The sequence below is a fragment of the Typopeltis vanoorti genome, chromosome 17, assembly GCF_054136105.1.
Source record: "Typopeltis vanoorti isolate ZY-2024b chromosome 17, IOZ_Tvanoo_1.0, whole genome shotgun sequence".
NCBI lineage: Eukaryota > Metazoa > Arthropoda > Arachnida > Uropygi > Thelyphonidae > Typopeltis > Typopeltis vanoorti.
The window spans coordinates 71,269,947-71,292,367 of NC_143565.1; the positions used below are offsets into that span (position 1 = coordinate 71,269,947).

Genomic DNA, 22,421 nt, shown 5'->3' on the forward strand with positions numbered 1-22,421 from the left:
AGATACTTGAATTGGCTTAGCAAGCTCAATATTGCAGGAGCCGTTCGGTAGTATTGAAGCGGGAGTTAAACCAGAAGGCAAAGCTGGCTGTCTTCAATACAGTCCATGTCCCCATCCTCACCGATGGTCATGAGAGTTGAGTAATGACCGAAAGAATGCGAACACGAATCCAAGTGGCTGAAATGAGGTTCCTTCGAGGGGTTGCAGGGCTGACAAGACTCGACAGAGTCAGAAGCTCTGCAATTCAGGAAACCCTCAATACTCAACCGCTGCTTCTCCGTGTTGAGAGATCACAGTTACGTTGGTACGAGCACCTGGTCAGAATGCCACAAGAGAGGCTCCCTCAGCAGGCCCTCTTTGCCAAGCCAGAGGGTGGGAGGCCACGTGGAAGGCCAAGGACTCGCTGGATAGATTATATCCAAAACCTTGGGTGGATATGTTTGGGAATCCCACCAGAACACCTGAGCTTGATGGCAGAGGATCGTGTGACCATTGGAAGTTCCTCTTGCAGCTGTTGTCCCCACAACCCAATTAGGAAAGGTGGGCCTTGAAGATGTATGTATGTATGTATAAAATTATGGTACAACATGACAAATTTTATTTTTTCTTTAAAAATAAATTATAATTTCAACTCTCTCTCTTTTCCCAGACAGATTTTTTACTTTTTGCTTTCTTCTTCTTCTTATTATTATTATTACTGTTTGTTATTATCAAATCTCCATGGAGTAAAAGGATTGATCAGAGAAAGTCCTCACTATCAAACAATACCTTAAATTTGTTTACCGTTTCTGCATTCATCACATATTTAGTTCCAATCACATTCCAATCACTCACCAAACAAGAAAATCTACTCCTCACTCTCTCTTGTTCACATTTTCTTATATACAGCGGTGGCCTAGTTGACCGAGTGGTTACCGTATCCACTCTCCAGCCAAGAGGCTGCAGGTTTAAATCCTGCCAAGGGCATGGATGCTTGTGATTGTCCTAATAACTAATTACCATATGTACTGCTGTGACCAGATGCAGTATGACCCTTGATGTCTTTGCACCATAAAAAAAAATTAAATCAAAATCAATCAACCTTATACAACCATCTTTTATGAAGAATCTTTTTTTTTTTCTGTTCCTATCTCTTCTGCATTAATATGACACAAATTCCTCTCTAACTTATATATCTCCTATTGCTCCTCCTTCTCTCATATCCACCAGGCTCTACAGAGGGTGTTCTTCAATTTATTCTCATACCCAAATTCCAGAGATTAAATCCTATTTTAGTTACTCTTCTTGAGATCCTATCTAAAATCCCTTCATTGCTTAAAAAACCAAGCGATCAAATATAAGCACAATAGTCTATATCCAGCCCAATCAAGCAGGACTTGTATATTGAACATATAACTTCTTTATAGGTAAATATCCTCCTCGTCATAACCATAATCTATTATATGGGCTCCTAATTTTCACAATGGGGATCTCTAAATTTCAGGTCCATGTTGTCTATTATCATCCTTACATTCCATATATCATTTCCTCTGTTACCTTCAATACATCTTGACCAATTAAATGCACAGCATCCCAACCTTATCCTCCAAATTTACACTTCACAACAAATAATCACATTTATCTCCTTCAGACAGTATTAAAATCTTCTTGGAGAAAGAGAAAGAGAGAGAGAGACACACACCAACACCAGTTTTGCTCATATAACTCCTGCCAACTTTGCACCACTACTGACTTTCCTCTTCCAGAATACTTTTCCTATTAAGCAGCCACTTTCTTATCCAGCTTACCAATTTATTATTCAACCCCTATCTCTAGCAATTTAAACATCATCTTGTCAATCTGTTAAACGTCTCTGTCGAACAAGACAATCATCTCTCCAAAGCATCTAATATTCTATAATAATACATATATTACATAAGTAAACTGCAAAAACATGATCAGCCCCTTAAGAAATCCATGATGTCCCTCTTAGAGAAAGAGAGAGAATTCTGCAGTTATGATGGATTCTAGCTCACAATTACCTCTCTAACTCTCAAACCACAACTTCCGATACAGAGCCTGCCTGTAATTTGAAGTTTTAGCATTCTCACTACATTTGTCAAACCAAAAAAATTCCACACTTCTCCCACTCCTTTGAGATCTTCCTTTGGGCAATGCTCTTGTTAATCATCTCATCTTAAAAACAGAGTTATATATGTCATCATGTCTTATTAACATCATTTACTTAATTCCTACTTCCTGCTCATTCACTAATAATCCTTCCTCCACCATTATGTTCTCTTCCCACCCTGTAGGATAACACAACCAACAGCATTGAATAGGCTGTCCTTTAAATGTCAACAATATCACCTAGAGTGGTTAGAGGTCTACTATTTCTGTCAATCAACATAATCCTCTCATAATCATTCCTTCTTCTACTGGCCATGTATTTTTAGAAAAAACTAAAAAAATCCTGAGGGACTCTAGTTCTAAAACCCAAGGATTTTTCTAGTTCTACTAGTTCTGTTTGCAATGCTAACTGTTTTTTCATTTGTATTGCACATTCATTGTCCTTAATGTTTCGCCTTTCTAACCTACTCTTTTTAATCATCATGTAACTGATTGCCTCCTATACCTACACTTGCTCTCTAATGTTCTTCTCTTCCTCTTTCAGACTGTCTGCTTAATTTCACTATTCATTCTCACTGTCAATAAACCTCTTAATTCCCAACCCTCATTCTGTATTCTATGGCCCTGTTGACTTCTAACTCTCGTGTATGGGACTGATATTAAGGGGAAAAAATATCCATTATTCTACTTACTCTATTAACCTCCTAACCTATGAGAACACAAATATTACTGCTGTAAAATATTCTCTGACCAGTCAAGCAACACTGATCTTTTTCAACCTAACTGCTCATTCCTGTCATTGCTCCAAGCTGTATCATGAGTTTTCTGTAGTCACTTTCATAAACTGGATGCAGTTACACCTTCTTCATGATACCATCCTTTACAATAATCATGACCCTAGGCACTCAATCCTTTTGTGCTGCCTATTACATGCTGTTTTGGTAGCTAGCCTACTGAAACACAAGAAATTTGTTTTCCTTGCTTCTAGATGCAAGGAAAACTGATTACTAAAGTTAAACAGTGCTATCTCTCAAATGCAGTCTAGTCATAACTTGAGAAAATGACAACCTCAGAATATGGTGTATATGGTTTCATTTTTCAGGTATCTGTTTTAGGAGAATTATTATTTAACTTACATGTGATTAATGATATAGGAAGAGATTTAAATTGGAGATATGAAGTCAATAATTATGATGAGTGAAGTTGATGTTTCTTAATGGGAAGATTTGAATAGGCTGATTGTGTGGCACGCAAATGAGCAGTCACATTGTGAAGTGTAATATTTTGAAATTTGGATGGCAAAGGTGAGATGGAGCACATACAATTAGTGGCTATATCCTGAAAGAAGCAGAGGAGATAAAGGACCTGTGAGTAGTAACTGTAGATAAGGAACTAGAATTTAAGGGTGAAACTGCTAGAACTGTAAAAATAACAATGAATTAAGTCCACAATGGTGAAGAGGTCATTGACATATAGATATAAAGTGGCTATAATTTGATGTATAAGGCCTTGGGACATGGATTACTGTGTGTAGATTTAGCAAGCTTTTTAAGGTGGGGAGGGATGAAGATATTTTAAAAAGCTCTAAAGAAGAGTTTTGGAAAATAGAGAAGTAGAGGGGGTAGAGATTTATATGTTTATCTGGGACAAATCATAAAAATTAAATATTATTTCTGGAAAATTTTCCATGCTACTCCTCTAAATTATTATTAATTTTTAGGGCTATTTTGCCTATTTTTCTTTAGGAGTAAAAGTGCACACTTTTCCCACAAGCTCCAAAGCCGACTCCTTATTGAAACGGCTCACACCCCGTTACTCCCATCCCTAACCATAATTCACCTTATTCTATCATTCTCCTTTCCCCTAAAAAATCTTATCTTTCTCCCCTTTTTCCCAATGAATTTATGTCCACTCTTGGAAACTTGGTTTTAATTCACATATCTTTGTTTTGTCCACAATTCTAACTCCCACATCTTTCTGTCTCCACATTTTCCAGTCCCCTGCCCTTTTGGTCATACTTTTGCAGTGTTACATAAATGTTTATCATTATACGCCTGATGCTGATCCAAAAGAAGACAGCCTTGAACATTCTACAAAGGTATGTTCAAAATTATCTCTTCCATATATTTTTCGTTTATCTAAGTCTCTAAAATATCGATAATGTCTTAAAAAATTGAGTAAAAAACCAATGCCATTATATAAGGGGTACTCCTAAAGAAAAATAGGCAAAATAGTTATAAAAATTACTAATAAAAATCAAAGATGGACAAAGAAAAAAATATAAAAGCTACAGCTAGGTTGTTGGATGACTTTTAGGAAGATAGAAAAAATCTTTCAAGGTGACATTTTACATCAGTTTGAAGAGGAAACCTTCAATCAGTGGTATATTTTACCTATAATTACAAATGGCTGTGAAACCTGAAATTTAACTCAAGATATATTTAGCAATATGCTAGCCTTTTATAATAAAGTTACAAGAACATTAGATGAGGGAAAGGCATATACTGCAATTTTCTTAGACTTAGCAAAGGCATTTGACAGGGTGCCACATGATAAGCTGATATTTAAGTTGCAACACATGGGTCTGGATGTCAGATTGGTCAACTGGATTCAGGATTGGCTGTCTGATAGGTATCAGAGAGTTGTGTATGGTGGAGCAGTTTCAAGGAGACAGAAGGTTACAAGTGGAGTCCCACAGGGCTCAGTACTAGGACCTATATTGTTTAACCTTTATATCAATGACATTGCCAGCGGATTGCAAGGGGATATTCAGTTGTTTGCAGATGATGCGAAGCTGGGAAGGATTATTGTAATAGTGCAGATGTGGTAGCCCTGCAAGAGGATTTGAATAAGCTAGACAGATGGGCAAATGAATGGGGGTGTCAGTTTAATGCACCAAAATGTAAGGTCTTGAGGTTTGGGAAACATCGATGGATGCTGCATACTCTATGGGAGGAGTTATACTCGAGGAAGTTGGGGAGACAAGAGATCTGGGGTTGATGATTGATAGAAACCTGAAGTTTAGGGGACATATTGCAAAGGTGGTGAAGGTAGCACAGAGGATTGCTGCAATTATGAGAAGGACACTGACCTGCAGAGATAAGAGGGTTATCATTCCGTTGTATAAGTCTCTGATCAGACCACACTTGGATTATTGTTCTCAGATTTGGTCCCCAGGATGTGAAGGGGATAAATTAACTGTGGAAAAGATACAAAGACGGATGATAAAGATGGTCTCAGGACTGTACAAGGATAGTTGAGGGAATGTGGACTGCAGAGTTTGGCAGATAGAAGGAGAGGTGATATGATTGAGGCTTTTAAACTGTTGAGAGGTGGTTACAGGGTTGACACTGGGGAGTTCTTTCACTTGGTTGAACAGCAGGAAGGAGTGATGACAAGAGGCCATCCCTGGAAGTTACGAAAGGAAACTGTGAGCAAGAGGGTGAGGAGTGGTTTCTTTGCATGGAGGGTGGTTGAGCCGTGGAATGCATTGCCTGATAGAGTGGTGAGGGCGAGAACGGTCAATGAGTTTAAGGAGTGGTATGATAGACTTTGTGTTTCTTAGGGGGGGGGGACCTCCCCTCGATGAGTCTTGACAGACTTTATGTTCTTAGGCAGGACCTCCCACGATGAGTCTTTTGACTCCATGGAGGCCTGGATAATAATAATAATAATAATAATAATAATAATATGGTTCGCATATTGAAAGATAACCAGAGAAGAAGGGAAAGGAATATGGTTGGTGTGAAACTCAAATACAGGATGTGCATCCATTTGCTAAGATCAAAAATAGGTGTACAGGACATCATCAGCTACATTATAATTTCAAAATGGAGATGGGCTGGATACTTTGCAAGATATAACAACAGAAGATTGCCTAAATTATTAACAGGATGGGAGAACCTAAGTATGGCTGTAGACAAAGAGAAACACCAAGGAAGAGATCACAAGATGAAATTGTTAGGATTTCTAGAATGCAATAGAGAAAATTTGGGGGATACCTTTGTCAGCATTGGACTGATCCAGGGTAAAAAAAAAAAAAAAAAAGAGTAACTAAGATGGTGTTAGGTCTCTTGGAATGATATGGACATGCAAATGGAGAAGGGTAATTGCCATTTGCAGAGTATGGTGGAAAGGAGACATGGGCTAGTGATGAAAATTCTTCACTAGATTGATGAATTTTTGATTGATGTTTCACATATTAATACTCACAATTCTTGCAGTGGCTCCAAATTTTAGTTCCTTGTCCAACAAAACTCCAAGATCTTTAATTTCCTTCACTTTCTTCAATACTTCACTTTTAACATAAACTGAACATGGTAGATCCCATCTTTGCTTTTCAAATTTCAACTTACAACACATGCAAATTACATTTCCCAATACTGAAATGGCATGTTCAATGCGTGCATGCACATACATAGTCTATTCATATCCACTTGGGATCACATTTGCTTGTTTTGTTTTTCAAAGCAATTCTCAACTTTGCATATCTGCAAACAATTGCATATTTCCATTTAAACATAAGTTAAACAATAAAAGTTCTAAAAGAGATCCCCATAGTGCACTACTTCCCATTCTGGGACACTATCTCCTCCCCCCATACATAAAATGTTGATATCCATCAGACAGACAGCCTCCTATCCAATTCCATTTGCCTGAATTTGAACAATTTGTCATGTGGCAATTTCTCAAAAGGTTTTGCTAAATTTACATATACATTTGGTTTCCATAAATTAAGGAACAAAGAGAAAAAATCACAATAAACTCATGGAGAAAAGGGAAAAAGCATGAAAGCCAGGTACATTATATAAAAAAGAGATGCTGAGTCTGGTTATTGTTTACAAATGTGTGGCCCTGTCAACAGTATATGCAAATTAGCTATGCCTTAAAGGCAGGCATTTCAGAGTGGATTTCCATTTTGTGTCAGGAGTAGGAATAAGACATTCTATGATAGTAAAATTCTTAGGGGCTGTAAGATTCATTTAACCAATGAATTCAGGTGGCAAGTCATTGTAAGACTTGAGGCCAGCTGAAGTCAGGTGGAGGTAGCCACATGGTTGCAAGTGGATCACACTATGGAACAAATTCCACAGTGCAATCATAAAAAGTCATAAACAGTTCCATAGATACAGTGAAGAAAGACCACGGGTTGCAACTGCAGTGGGTAACCAATATTGTTGATTATCTGCTTACCAAAACAGGTGTGCTAACCTGAATCAGCTACAATATGATTTTGCATCAGCTAGAGCAGTGTTTCTCAAAGTGTGGTATGTGGACCCTCGGGGGTTTGCGAAAGGTCTTCAGGGGGTCCGTGGCAATTTTCGGCTATGCATCATTAATGCAAGGAATAAAATTTAAGTTTGAGATCGTAAAAACGTTCCTGTTGTATCACTGAATAAGGTACAGAGACATCTGCAGGCTGTGTAATATGTTTCTCAACAAAAAGTGCAATTAGAGACAACTGGGATAAAAACGGCACTACTGACTAATGAATCGCATGACCCCTCCCACATAAAATGCTGTATAGTAGACAATCAAAACCATATGGTGCACCGGCAACATATGGTTTTGTTTGAGTGAACGTGTTAAAACTAAGAAATATATAGTGAATGTGTTTCAGATATTATATGAGGAATTCGGTTGAAGAGCATTAGCATTTCAACTGAACTGTCGGCCTGCCTTTGTCAATTAGTAGCGCGATCTTTTGTTAATGCTGCACCAATCATATGAACGTCTTCATAGATGCTTTATCTCTACTGGCCTACCCTTGCTGTCTGTTTCAAGTTCTGCTTTCACTAGCCATTTGTTGAAGGACTGTTTGTTAAATACGGTAATTTTTTTTTAGCTTTCAAATTCTTCAGTATGGATCACTGGTTAAAGACTGGATTTTTAAAATGTGCAAAAGAGAGGAACAAAGTAGATACAAGTAGCTGTCAGCAACAAGAAAATGTTGATATTGCATCTGGATCAACTGAAATTGATAAGTATGTGTCGTCTGACATCTCTAAAGAACCAACTAGGAAGAAAATGAGAAAACTTCGTAAGTACGATATAAATTACTTGAAATGTGGATTTTCATGGATGGGAAATGAAGAGGAACCTATTCCATTATGTGTAATTTGTGGTGAAACTTTAAAAAATGAAAGCATGAAACCATGTAATTCAAATTGCCATTTTGAATCGAAACATAATGAATGCAAAAATTTTTGTCGAATTTTTTCAAAATAAACTAAAAAAAAAATTTAAAAGAATCTCAAAAAGTGATGTTGATTGTGTCAGGAGGTGAAAACATGAAGGCTTTAGAAGCTTCATATCGTGTGTTGCTATTAATAGCAAAAAGTGGTGCAGCGGAAACAACTGGTGAAACTTTGGTCAAGCCTGCAGCAAAAATAATAGCGGAAATTATGATTGGAGATAATGCAAAAAGATCTTTTGATTGGATTTGCCTTTCAAAGTACCATTCATCGAAGAATCACTGAAATGGCTGAAAATATAAAACAAACATTGTTATCCAATATACGTAAGAGTCGTTATTATGCGTTGAAGGTAGATGAATCCATCGACATTACAAATTTTGCAAATCTTCTAGTGTTCGTTAGGTACGAAAAAAATCAAAAAATTCATGACGACCTTTTATATTGACAACCCTTGCCAGAACATACAACAAGAGAAGAAATATTCAACAGTATGCATCAAAATAAGCTTGATTGGAAAAGTTGCATTGGAATAAGCACAGATGGAGCGAAATCCATGGTCGGATCTAAAAAAGGGCTTGTTTCAAGGATTCAAGTTATTGCACCAAATGCAAAGTCAACACACTGCTACATACACAGGGAGGCTTCGACACATATGATGTCTACAGACCTAAGAAAAGTTCTTGATGAAGCTGTAAAAATTATATTAAAGGCCGTCCTCTAAACGCCAGACTTTTCTCTCAACTTTGCAAAGAAATGGGAAACAACTATACACAACTTCTTTTCCATACCAATGTTCGTTGGCTTTCTCGTGGAAAAGTCCTTACTCGTTTATATGAACTTTGGAATGAACTACAAGTTTTTCTTGATGAAAAGTTTGAACTGAAAAAGCATTTACATAATTAGAAATGGCTCAGTCAATTAGCATACCTGGCAGATATATTTACTGTATTAAATAGTCTTAATTTATCTTTACAAAGCAAGGAAATTTCTATATTTCATGTCCAAGATAAAGTGAACACCACGTTGGCAAAAATGAAGTTATGGCAAAAGCGGCTTGGTAATGAAGAATTTGACGTGTTTCCATCGCTTCATGAATTGCTCGCAAGTTCAAATGAACAAATTGATGATGATGTGAAAATTACTATCATGCACCATTTAAATAGCTTACAAATGAATCTAGAAAAGTATTGCCCTGAATTGTACATTAATATTGAGTGGATAAGATACCCTTTCAATAAAAGTAAATTTACGCCAAAGAGTCTATCGTCAATAGAAGAAGAACAACTTTTAGAACTAGCTTCTGATGGTTTCCTAAAAAATAAATACAGCGAGATTACGTTATCATCATTTTGGCTACAAATACAGAATGAATTTCCTGAATTAACATAAGTTTCATTTTTCTATTTCCAAGTTCATATCTGTGCGAAGTTGGATTTTCGGCCCTTGTAGATATTAAGACGAAGAAGAGGAATCGTATTATAGATGTCGAACCACATCTGAGATTGAAATTAACAACTATAGAGCCAAATTTTGCTGAAATTTTATCTCACCATGAGCAATTTCACTCCTCTTATTGATGATAAATTATTTCAAGTAAGTAAAACTTTATAGTATCTTTATAAAGTTTGTTCTATTAAAAATAAATCATGTTTTTTGTTTACATGAACATATAAATGCAAATAAAATAAATATTTAATTTTTTAATATTTTAAATAAATTTATTAATTTTAATTAATTTATTTGTTTTAACTAAGTACTTTATTTCTAATAATTAATTAATTAATTTTAATTAATTTATTGATTTTAATTAATTAATTAAAATTAATTAATAAATGAAAATTTAAGAAGGGTAATAGATGAAAATTTAAGAAGGGGTTCGCGGATATCTGAAGTTTGAGAAACACTGAGCTAGAGGAACATCAATATCTAATTCTACTGTGCAAAGAAGGCTTCACAAAGGTGGTGTGTATGCTAGGCAACTGGTAGTTTGTGTGCCTCAATCCCTATGCCACAAGAGAGAAGGTTTGAAATGGGCCCAGCTCCATGTCAACTGGACTCAAGACCAATGGGAATCAGTACTGTTTACAAATAACACACGATTTATTCTGAAAAGCAATACTAGACATGCTCTGCTCTGTAGAGAGAGAGAGAGAGAGAGAGAGAGAGAGAGAGAGCCAGGGACACCTTATCCTCCCTCTATCTGTGAAAGGGACACTCGTGGTAAAAGTAATGTGATGGTATGGGGAGGGGTCTTGTTAGGTGAGCATGGTGTCCTGTATATACTTCCTAACAGAGCTACAAATGCCGAAACTTATAGAGATGAGGTCCTGGACACATATGTTCATTCATATATAGGTGTGAATAGGGGAGACATTTATGCTACAAGATGATAATGCTCGTCCTCATTGAGCAAAGCTCATTGACCAAACAGAGAGTATTGATGGCGGTATATACATACTGACTGGCCGGCCAGAATATTATATGCATAGGAATAAGGTCTCCTGACCTTAATCCTATCAGCATGTCTCAGATGCTCTAGGTTGACAAGTTGCTACTCTCAATCCCCTCCACAAAAAAAAAAAAAGAAAAAAAAAAAAACCTTTAGGATTTAGGAGGGCTTTGCAAGAGCAATGGTTGTTCCACTTGAGATTCTGGACACCATTATAAACAGTATCAAACATCACTATTAGTGCTGTGTTACTGCATTCCTTATTGCAATACTCTGACAATCTCATTTTGACCTCTTGTTTTTGACCATTGTCTTCATGTACCCATTTGTTACTGAATTAAACTATTTAAAATTTTTGTGGATGTTTCTTTCACATCTCATATCATACTGCTTTTCACTGAATTGCATAAAAATTCATCATACAGTTTTTGAGTTATCGTGATTTTCTCTTTGTTCCTTAATTTATGGAAAACAGTGTATTACTGTATACGCATTCCCCTCCACCCACCCACACACCACACAGCATCTGTCATCCCAGTGTAATATATCAGTAAGCTGGTAAACATGACCTCTCCTAACAAACACGTTGTGACTCCCATGTAGAGACTTACTCAACCAGTCCTGAATCAAAGTCCCTATCAACCATTAACTTAACCACTCCAGATAAACAGAACAACTTGTAATGTGAATCTGTCATTATGTCATTATGATTCACTATGAGTCAAAAGAAAAAAGATTCATATGTTCTTGAAAAAAAGTTACTTTCTGGTCCAAAAAATTATTAATAAACTATAATCTATTTATGTTAAACCACCCCATATTTATGGGGCCCCAAAAATGTTCAAATCCAATATACACCACCCCACAGCTGACATACAGACAATCTCACTTATAAGCCCAGGTAGTTAGCAAAGTCACGTGCTCTCCTCACAGTCAACTCCCTTCTTTTATAAAAAATTCTGTTCATTAATTAAATCTTTAGTAAAAAATCACATATTTTTAAAAATTCAGACATTATGGTTAGTTTTCATATAACACCTTTATTCATTAATAAAGTTAAACTACAGACAGAAGTAGAAAGAGTTCATGTGGCCTCATCACCATCCATATAGATGATGGAAGAGAGAAAAGAAGAAGAAGAAAGTGAAACTTTTCCCCCTAACATTTCTAAATTATCCAAACTTACACCATATGCAGGTTAGGTTACTTGGCAATGACAAAAATCTACAAATGAATTAATGGTACTACAATGGGCTCCCTCCTTCGGCTAATTATTTTTACATGGAGCATTTAGAGAACAAAGCAATTAACACATCTACTTTCAAATTTTTAGAGTGGATGCACTGTGTGAATGATGTTGCCATTTATCTCCATAGACAATATACTTCAGACACTTTCTAACTCATCTAAATTGCTAACATCCAAAAATACACTGCACAATAGAAAAAATAATCAAATAACTGTCTGCCCTTTCTTGACACACAAGACATATATCTTTCAGATAGTTCATTATCTTTTATTATTTATAGAAAGCCAACACACACACACACACACACACATGGAAGATACATACATAAAAAATCACACCACTGAAGACTGAATCAACCACTGAAAGCTGTTTTCAATACATGGCAGGAAGAGAGAGAGAGAGAGAGAGAGAGAGGAGAATATGGTGAGTATGGAGACAGTGAAACTGTGTAAGAGTATATTTAAAAAGGAAACTATGCAAAGGCTTTAAGACTAGATGTTTTGCTTGGAAGGTGATGAATGGGTGGAATGGGTTGGCAGAGTTGGCCTTGAGCACTTCATCAGTGAATGAGCTTAAGGAGAGGTGCAATAGGTATTGTGTGTGAATAATGGCTTGCATGTGAATAACAGGTCTCCCACAATGAGTAGTTATTATCTGACTCCAGATACCTGTATAAGAATATTAATAATAATAAATAATAATAATAACAACAAACAATTACACCATAATCCAGCCCAACGGTATGGGATCCTCAAAATGCTAACTGATAAAGCCAGAGTTATTTGTTCTAGCAGCATAGCTCTTACTACAAAACTCAATGAACTCAACTACTTCCACCACACTTTTCTGGCTAATGGCTACAGCTCCTACAAAATAGATAACAATACTATATGTCTACCTATCCCTCTCCATCAAATGCACACACCAAAGCACCACTATTCCTATCCCATATATATAGGGTACAGTGAAAAGATAACATAAGCACTAAAGAAATGGGACCTTAATACTACATTCAAATATGCTTCCAACTAGCAACCCTGATCCACTCACCAAAGGATAAATTTCATTCTCTATCACATCGTGGAGTGTAAACAGTGCTCTGTGACTTTAACATGACATACTATGAACAGACAACTATGTTTACAACTTCCTGTCTGTCCATAGTAGGCTAGCTTGCTAACAACTTTCATATAGCTTACTGATTTTTTCTATCTGATCCTGTGTGACAGGATGTCCAAAGCATGGTCTGCCAGTCTGGCCTTGGAGAACAAAAAAGAAATACATTTGATATCATCATTACAGCAAGTCAGGACTGGTAAAACATGCTTTGGACATCCCATCACATGGGATCAGATGGGAGAAAATCAGTGTGCTATAGCTATGAAGCTCACCTAATCTCAACAACTAAGGCTGCATTAATCTGCCTAAAATATGAGAGATGGTTATCTTAAGATTAATTTCAACCCAACAACTGTAAAAAAAAAAAAAAATACTATTCATACAACATTAGAAGGCACAAAATCGGACTTGAGGTCTTTTGTCCATTACAATTTGAACTATTGCTATGTACATTGCTGCTCTTATGCTGTAATAAGCAATTGTGCTCTGAAGATGCTGATTTGAATTCCAGTGAAATATAAGCCTGTTTATTATTATTATCATCATCATCATCATACATCCATGGTGTCAAAAGATTGATTTTGGGAGGTCCCACTATCTTGTACACACAGCTTATCATACTGTGTCCTAAATGCATTCACCATCTCCACACTCACAATACTCTCAGACAATGTATACCAATCACCTATCACTCTCCATCCATGCAGAAAATCTACTTTTTACCTTCTGCTCACATCCTCCTTATACAGCTTCCAGGGATGGCCTCTTTTCTCTCCCTATCTTCCCCATTAGCCTTATCTGTATTATTCTGGTAATAATCCCTTGATTGATCTCATCCATCCCTTTAGGATTGGTAGAGTTTCCTAATGAGGGGTTCACGACGAAATTAATGCGGTTGGTTCATCACTCCTTGCTGCATCCCCATGTGTGTGTTCACAGGCCAGTTTGCTTGCTTGCGGGATGAAAACCCCCAGATAAACTGGAGGAAAAAACCCTGCTTTTCATGCCCAAGACCGGCTAACTTGGTTATGGCTGAGGAAGATCCTTAAGCTCCTCATGTCGTCGACGGGAATCAAATCTAGGACACTCCTTCCCCAGGCATATGGTTGCGAAGCACAAAGCCACTAGGCTAACTGCATGGACATATATATATATATTAATTCCTTATCAACTTATATATCTCAATTCTTGCTCTCCCTTCCTCCAACCAGCCTGGTTGGCCTAGTGGTTAGTGTATCCACTCTCCAGCCAAGAGGCTGTGGGTTCGAATCCTGCCAACGGTATGGATGTTTATGATTGTCCTATTAACCAATTACCATAAGTACTGCTTGACCTGTGTCCTGGTGCAAAATAACCCTTGATGTCTTTGTACCATAAAAAAAATCAAATAAAAAAAAATCCCTTCCTCCTCCTCCTATTCACTAGATTCTGCAAACTGCATTATCTCAATCTGTCTTCTTACACAACATTAAAGAGACCAGAAACTACCTCAGTCAATTGCTTCTGAACCCTTTTCAATATCTCACCATCCTTTTGAAAACCATTAATCAAATCTGCACAAAGTAATCCATATGTGGCTGGATGAAAGTCTTATACAATGGAACCATAACATCTTTACTTCTACATCTCAGTGTCCTCTGCATCACTGCTATAATCTACTGTGTTGTCCTCAGAATTCTAACAATGTATCCCCAAAGTTTTAGGTCCTTGTCCACAATCATATACTCTACATTCCATCTTTTCTTCCCAAATTTTAAAACTTTAAACTCTGCAACAATGAACAGGAAACCTCACTCACTCATCCATTTATCCAGTGCATTCAAGTCATCTTGCAAAGCTATGACATCTGCACCACTCCTCATAGTTCTCGCCAACTTTGCATCACATGCAAACAACTTCATATCATCATTCAACCCCCCCTCTCTCTCTCTCTCAGTATCATTAACATACAAGCTTAACAACAAAGGCCCAAAACAGAACCTTGGGGCACACCACTAGTGACTCTCCTCTTCTGGAATATCACTCATCCATACACAACTTGCTGATAGCTATCAGACAGCCAATCTTCAATCTAGTACACTAATCTACTATCCAACTTACTATCCAATTAATAAACATCTTTTTTATAATTCAAATATATCAAAAATATAGTTTTGTATCCATATAATTTTTTCTATAATATTCAATGGTTTTAGTGACTTCAATAGACACTTTGCATCTATGTAATTATGGATCATATATACATGTCCAAGCCGGCACGGTGGCTAAATGATACTGTACACAAGATTGTAATTTGAAACCTCTGTCTTAGTGACCGCTCTGTATAGCCAAATTCTTTTGAACCCTCTCTTTCCACTCTCTCAGAACCTTCCCTGTTGCAAGACCCTTGCATGTGATATTAATGTTACTTAATGATATTAATGTTACTTGTGATCATTAACTCCCTAGAGCGTTCCCTTACAACAAGCAGTGATATGTCATCCAGTTTCCCCTTCCCACTTGCCCATACTTTACTGATGCTAAGTTTACTTAATACCATGAAGACATATACATTAAAGTCTTTTTCTTTTCACTTTGATGTGAAGGCAGTAGTAGGGTTGTAATTTTCTGACCGACAGGTATACGTTAAGTTTTAGCAAGTATAAGCAGTGTCAAGTTTACTCGGACACAAAAACAGAAAGGTTAACCCACCACATGGCCACACAGATAAAGTACATAAAATATATATACTTTGTATTCATATTATTTCTGTAACATTCAAAGGTAATACAGACTTCAATGGCCACCTGACACCCATGTAATTATGGATGTGTATACACGTCCTGTATATACAGTGTATACAGGCTGGTACATGGTTAATAGATGTCAGCTTTGGTGGCCAAGTTGATGGGTCACTGCTCTGCTGATAAGGCTATATGTGTGAACTTTGGTGAGTTTTAAAGTGCTAAATGAATGAATGTTAACGAATTAATACTTGGTAACCAAGATGATATATACGGGGTCTTTCAAATTAAAGTACCCCTGTTCAGAGCAATCTATAGAGAGAACCAGTAGACAAAATACCATAAAACTTGATGAGTACCCTATCTAGATTATGAAGAAGAAATTTTGACAATAAAAAAAAGTCCAAAAATGACCAACAGGGGAAATATGGTGCTGTGAGCAGGAGAAAATTACATCAATGTGAATCAGATGGTATGTAACTGTGAAATTATTCAGCGAACATATGACATAAAAATTGTCATCTGTATGTGATTATTTTTACTGCAAGGAGATCTGGATGATCAAAGGAGAGTTGTTCAATGTTTGTTCAGGAGCAACAGCTGATACCATCAGACAGCAGAATGTCAAAAGGTTTTGCACATAATGTCCCATTTTGTCTTTCAAATCTGTGAGGTGAAGAACTTCACTCTGATACACCATGCTTTTAAGGTAACCCCCCCCCCCCCAAAAGCCAAAAGTCACAGGAGTTAAGGTCTAATGAATGCAGTGGCCATTTCATAGAAAACAAGCACCTGATTACTCAATCCACTGTGAAATATTGACAATAATTATTGAATTTCACATCCTATGTGGAGAGATGCTCCATTTTGCATCAGGCACAACATGTTCAAGCACCCTCTTTTCCCAGTAATGTAAAGCCATGACCACAAGAATCACAGGTCTGGCTTGATGGATTTCTTTGAAGCAAACCGGCTCGATGACAAACTTTGCTGCAAATCCTATCCATACTGTGACCCTTAGCAAATGTAAGGAATCTTGTTGAAATGCAAGGGGGATTCTCTCTAGCTGAGATGTGGCAATTTTGAGTGTTGTACCATTTCACAAACATGAAAATGATTGGTCTTGGAACATCCTATGGATGTTCCAAGACCAATCCTTGTCTACTTCCATACATGCCAGAAATGTCAGTGCAAACATTTCTCAGATGCCGCCATCTCTCATTTGCAACTCATGTTGTGGCTGAGTTTATAAGGATAGCACTGCAATGCTTTACACAAAGTTCTCTCTACCACTTTGTATGGCATATTCAATTATCTTGTTACAGCATATACACTTCTTGAACCTACAGCATTCTCATCTGAATGCTCAGCAATTGCAGTTGCAACATCTTTGGTCATTTGCAGAATTTCAGATTTATGCCCTCTTCCTTTCCTGGTTAGAATGTCAAGCTGCCTGTCTCTTCAAATCAATGAACCATGTGTTGTATGGCATTTGGTGTCATTGGGCCTTTTTAAAAAATCTTCAGTCATCTGTACTCATGAAGTGCTGCTTCAGCATTTTCTCCATTCCTATAGAAACACTTCACAAGCAGCATGTTTAGGCAAAGTGAAATCCATCGTGCAAGTTGAATGACTGTCGTGTCAATCTCAGTCCTGCATTTATACCACCTTACAGTTCACATGGTATGCAAAATCCATTATCATTTATCACTCAAAGTGCCATATTTCCCCTATTGGTCATTTTTGAACTAATTTTTTTATTGTCAAAATCTCTTCCCCATGATCTGGTTAGCATATGCACCAAGTTTGAGGGTATTTCATCTACTAGTTCTCTATACAGATTGAATAAAGGTACTTTACTTTGAAACATCCTATATACTATCCTGGTTATTAGAGGACATAAGCATGTTTGGTATAGGGATTTTGACTCATCTAATACTGGATTCCACAATATTAATGTACTATGGGTTCACTCTGTGCAAAAAAGAGTCGACTTTAAAGAACATTATATAATCAACTCTCACTACAAACATTATTACAGCGAACTTGTTTAGTATTAACTCACTATACCTTTGGTCCTGCTGGTTTTCTATGACTGAACTAATGCAGTGCATTAGTTCAGTCATAGAAAACACAATTCTGCATTTCTGTTGTATCACAATTCTGCAAAAGCTTCTGACAGATTGTGATACAACAAGTTGGTAACTAAATTGGAACAGAGAGGGTTATATACTCACTAATCTAGTATAGGTGTATACTCACTAAACTTGGATAGGTGACTGGCTGTCAGATAAGCATAAACATCAGCAAGTTATATATAGGGTAAAATATCCAAAAGAGGAATGCCACTAGTAGTTTAGGGATCTCTTTTGGCACCATTGTTGTTTAACTTATATATTAATGATACTGGGATAGGTTTAACTGAGTTATGCAGCTGTTTGCAGATGATACAGAGTTGGAAAACAATGAAGTTTCAAGCAGATGGTGTGGCCTTACAGAATGTGTGAGCAGACAAGTGAGAGAAGAGGACAGTTCAATGTGGAAAAGTGTAAGGTTTTGAAATTTGGAAGGCAAAGATTACGTGTACGCTACACTTGGCGGTGAAATTTTGAAGGAGGTAGAAGACATGAGATATCTGGGAGTGGTGGGACCTGAAGTTTGGAGGAGGAGTCAAATTGCTCAAACTGTGAAATCATCGCATTGGGTTAGAGATTTTTTATAGAATGGAGAGAGAGAGATAGGGATAGAACAAGAGGCCACCCGTGCTAACTGTATAAAGAGAATATGAGCAAGGAGATGAGGACCGAGTTCTTTGCATGGCAAGTGGTTGGTGAGTGGAATGCTGCCTGAAAGTTGAAAGTGTGGTAAGTGCAGAAATACTGAATGAGTTTAAGGCACAGTTTGATGAACTGTGTGTGTGTGTGTGTGTGTGTGTGTGTGTGTGTGTGTGTGTGTGTGTGTGTGTGTGTGTGTGTGTGTGTGTGTGTGTGTGTGTGTGTGTGACAGTGAGGCCACCCATGATAAGTCATTTGACTCCATTAAAGTTTTGCTAATAATAATAACAATAATAATATATTTATAATATTCAAAATGTAACAGGAAAAAACACTAGTTACCACTGGAAGATGAGAATTTTCTATTTTGTCTTCTTGATGATTTTGAGACTGGAGGTCTGGTTCCACTTCAGATTCAGCCTCAGCTTCAATTTCCTCCATTTTCTGCTTGTCTTTTTCATGTGTACGAAATACCCAATAGCTTGAATGGGTAAATAGAAAAGGTTCAGTAGGTTTAGCAGTTGTAGTATATGGCTTTGAACTATGAAATCTTTGCCTTGAATCATAGAAGGCAATCAGATGACCTGGAGTTAATCCACACAGCTGTTCTTTAGCAGGAACAACTTGCCAGTTTGAGTACATAGATAATTTAGGATCTGTGTCCTGTGGAACATACATGGGCTGTGGACGGTAAATACAACAATATGTAGAACGTGTTGAACACTTTAATCCGAGGTAAGTATAAGCATGGCCATTTAAATATAGTTGCACACAGCTCTTTTTAGGTCTTGGAGTTTCTGGACTAACTAATGTAGAGCCAATTAATGTAAAGGCTTTTTTCTTCAAAGGAAGAGAAGTAGGCCGTGCAGGGGCAAGAAATTTTTTCATCTTAATATCAGATTTCTCATCTTCTGTTTCAATTTTCTGGGAATCATTATTGGAAGGACTGCTCGGAGTCAGGGTTACAGTTGGTATTGTCATATTTTTAGATGATGCAGCACTAGCTGAATACTGTATATTGTAAAAATCTTTTTGATTATGAGAAGACTCACTAGCAGCCAGAGCAAGATTCTGTTTGTCTGAGTTATCTTCAATAAATAATAGTTCTGGAACATTTTGGAATGAATATTCTTGATTTAAAGAAATATTTTTATCTGAACTACCTATGGTATGAAGAAATTTGGTTTCAGTGGTGATTCCTGAATTTTTTAATGTCGATGTCACTGCTGTTTCCGGCCCTGATAACAAGTGACTACTACATGAATCATGTTTAGACAATGCATTTCCCAAACCATATGAGAGAAGCTCACCATGATATACTGAATTACTTCCTATGTCCTTAGAACTAGATATTTCTGGTTTATTCATTAGTTTACTTGTACCTACAGATGTGAGAGAAAATGGTATGAGTGTGTCTGATGTTTCAGCACAAAGTAATTTAGATGGACCTTCAAGATCTGGGAATCCTCCAATACCTGCGTTTATCAAGTGGTTAGAAAATGCCATAACAGGAGTAATAGAGCGGTCTGATGTGGGTTGATGGACTTGCATCACTGTGCCTCCTGAATTAAGTACAGGTTTTGCAATGGTAGCAACCACTGATGGTAATGAACTCTGTTGATCATCTGCTAATTCTGGAGCATCTAAAGATAAGCTTTTTCCCGATGATAATGAATGATGTGTCAAAGAAGTTAATACAGAAGAGAAACCACTCTGTAAACCAGTATCAATCTTAATTTTTTTTGCTTCAACTCCATCTAAAATCTGTACTTCTCCACCAAATAAATGAACACTTTGTGAACGACATCTGTGCGGTAGCACAGAAATTCCAAATTTGCTTTGTTTTGATGCACTGTGGGTTAAGTCATCTATAGAAGGAGATAATTTTATGCTTTCAATCCTATTCATAGAAATTACTGGTTCCGATATTTTTCTTTTTTTAAGTGGTGGACTTTGGCCACCACTTAAAAAAAGCGGTGCCATTAACTGTTTCTTTAAAATCTGTCCCATTTCTGTTTCTTCTTCACCACTATCATGATTAGAATTTCTTGTATATCTTGGGGAACTAAGTTTTCCTGTATGTATAACTGAACTGTAGTCTGATAATCCAAATGAAGAAGTATTCTGGGAGGTCTCACCTAATGGTGACTGTATAAGTAAAGGTGGATTTGAAATTCCTATGACAGAATCATCATTACCAGAAGTTTTGCAAACATTCCCTTTCTTGCTTTTACAATAATGAATCTGATGTACCTCCAAATTTTCTTTATTTCTAAATCCAATATTACAATTTGTACACATATAAACAACAGATAAAAAATCATCCGCTTTTGGTTTTCTAAGTGATAAATCTTGAACACTAGCTAAAGAAGGACTGGTACAGATCTGAAATTTTCCTTCTTCAATGGATGGAGAAGAAATATGAATTCCTGGTGATCTAGTCTTCAATAGAAGATCCTTGATGATACTGCCTTCGGGGTTCTGAGGGTGTTTTTCTGTATTTATTAATATTTCAGGGGAAATAGAACTTTTTTGTGATTGTCCTTTTAAAGCTAACAAACTTTTAACAGTATTTCCATCGAAATATTCACTTACTTCAGTTTGAAAACATGAACCACAACTTGAAGAAAGACCTGAATGCATGCATGTTGATTTTGTTTCAGAGTTAGCTGTTTTTGGAGTACTGTTTGGAAGAGTAGTTGCATGAAGACCAGAAGTAAGTAAACAGTTTCCTCCTTGTTTCTGAGGAAGATTCAGATCCAAATCTGATCTACCAAGAAGAGCAGACTGAAGTTTTGATTGATAACCTGCTGAACAATGTTCATTTGAGGTAGTAGAACTGGTGTCTTCACTCAGTCTTCTAATTTTCAAAGAGCCACTAGCTTTTTTGCCCTCAGTGTCTCCACTTTGATTATTTAAACTGCTTGACTGTCTCATATATCTCTTTGACCACAACGGATCTAGTGTTTCCACTATAGCTGCATTTTCAGAAATAATCTTACTTATATGCTGCTCTAAAATTTGAGGGCTAGTAATCTTGGAAGACTTTAAAGGTTTTGAACTAAAAATTACATCTGATGAACATTGTGAACTGTTTGTATTTTCTGATACACTATTACTGTTGCTGTTATACTTTAAAGCATCTGAAATATTTAATTTTAGGACTCCTACCGATTGAGAAAACGGTTCCTGCTTTTCACTTACCGGGTTTTCTTTAATTATGTGAGATGATATGGAACAGGATGATGATGAGGAGGAGTTGCTAAATTCAGTTTCACAAATACTAGCATTATTTCTAAGGTGATGTACACTCTGCTCTTCTGGAGATTCAATGTTATTTCCAACGAGATTTCTATTTGAATGACTGGTAATGAGACTTTCATGCCTCTCCTTCATAAACAAGTTTAAGCTTTTTACTTCGCTGGACACATTTAAACCACTCAATATCATTTCAATATTTGAGGCTTGTGTGCCATATACTGAACTTGGCAGATGACAAGCAGAACTTTCTTTCAAAACTACATCATTTAGTTCAGCTGATAAAGTGGAACACTTTTCATTCAGATGATCAATTTTGCTTGATACTACTGATGTTGAGAGGCGATAATTGCACTGAATGATCTCAGTTTGTTTCCCATGACAAACTGTTGTCACAACTGCAGGAGAAAGACCAGACATCTGTGATGGACATATAGACGCTTCCTTATACCTGCCACTGTTATCAGCTGCTGGATTTAAGTGCACTGATAAATTTTGGTTACTGTGAGTAATTTCATCTATCTGACTCTGCTGAACTATTAA

The 22,421-nt window shown here is 36.8% G+C and overlaps 1 protein-coding gene across 1 annotated transcript in view; it reads right to left on the bottom strand.

Annotated features, from left to right (window-relative positions):
• Positions 1-22,070, bottom strand: part of shn (zinc finger protein schnurri) — a 148,673-nt gene extending 126,603 nt beyond the window's left edge. Inside the window, exon 1 of the mRNA XM_090406935.1 lies at positions 18,963-22,070. Within this exon, the coding sequence (XP_090263061.1) occupies positions 18,963-22,070 (3,108 nt within the window). The remainder of the gene's footprint in view (positions 1-18,962) is intronic.
• Positions 22,071-22,421: the final 351 nt, after the last annotated feature.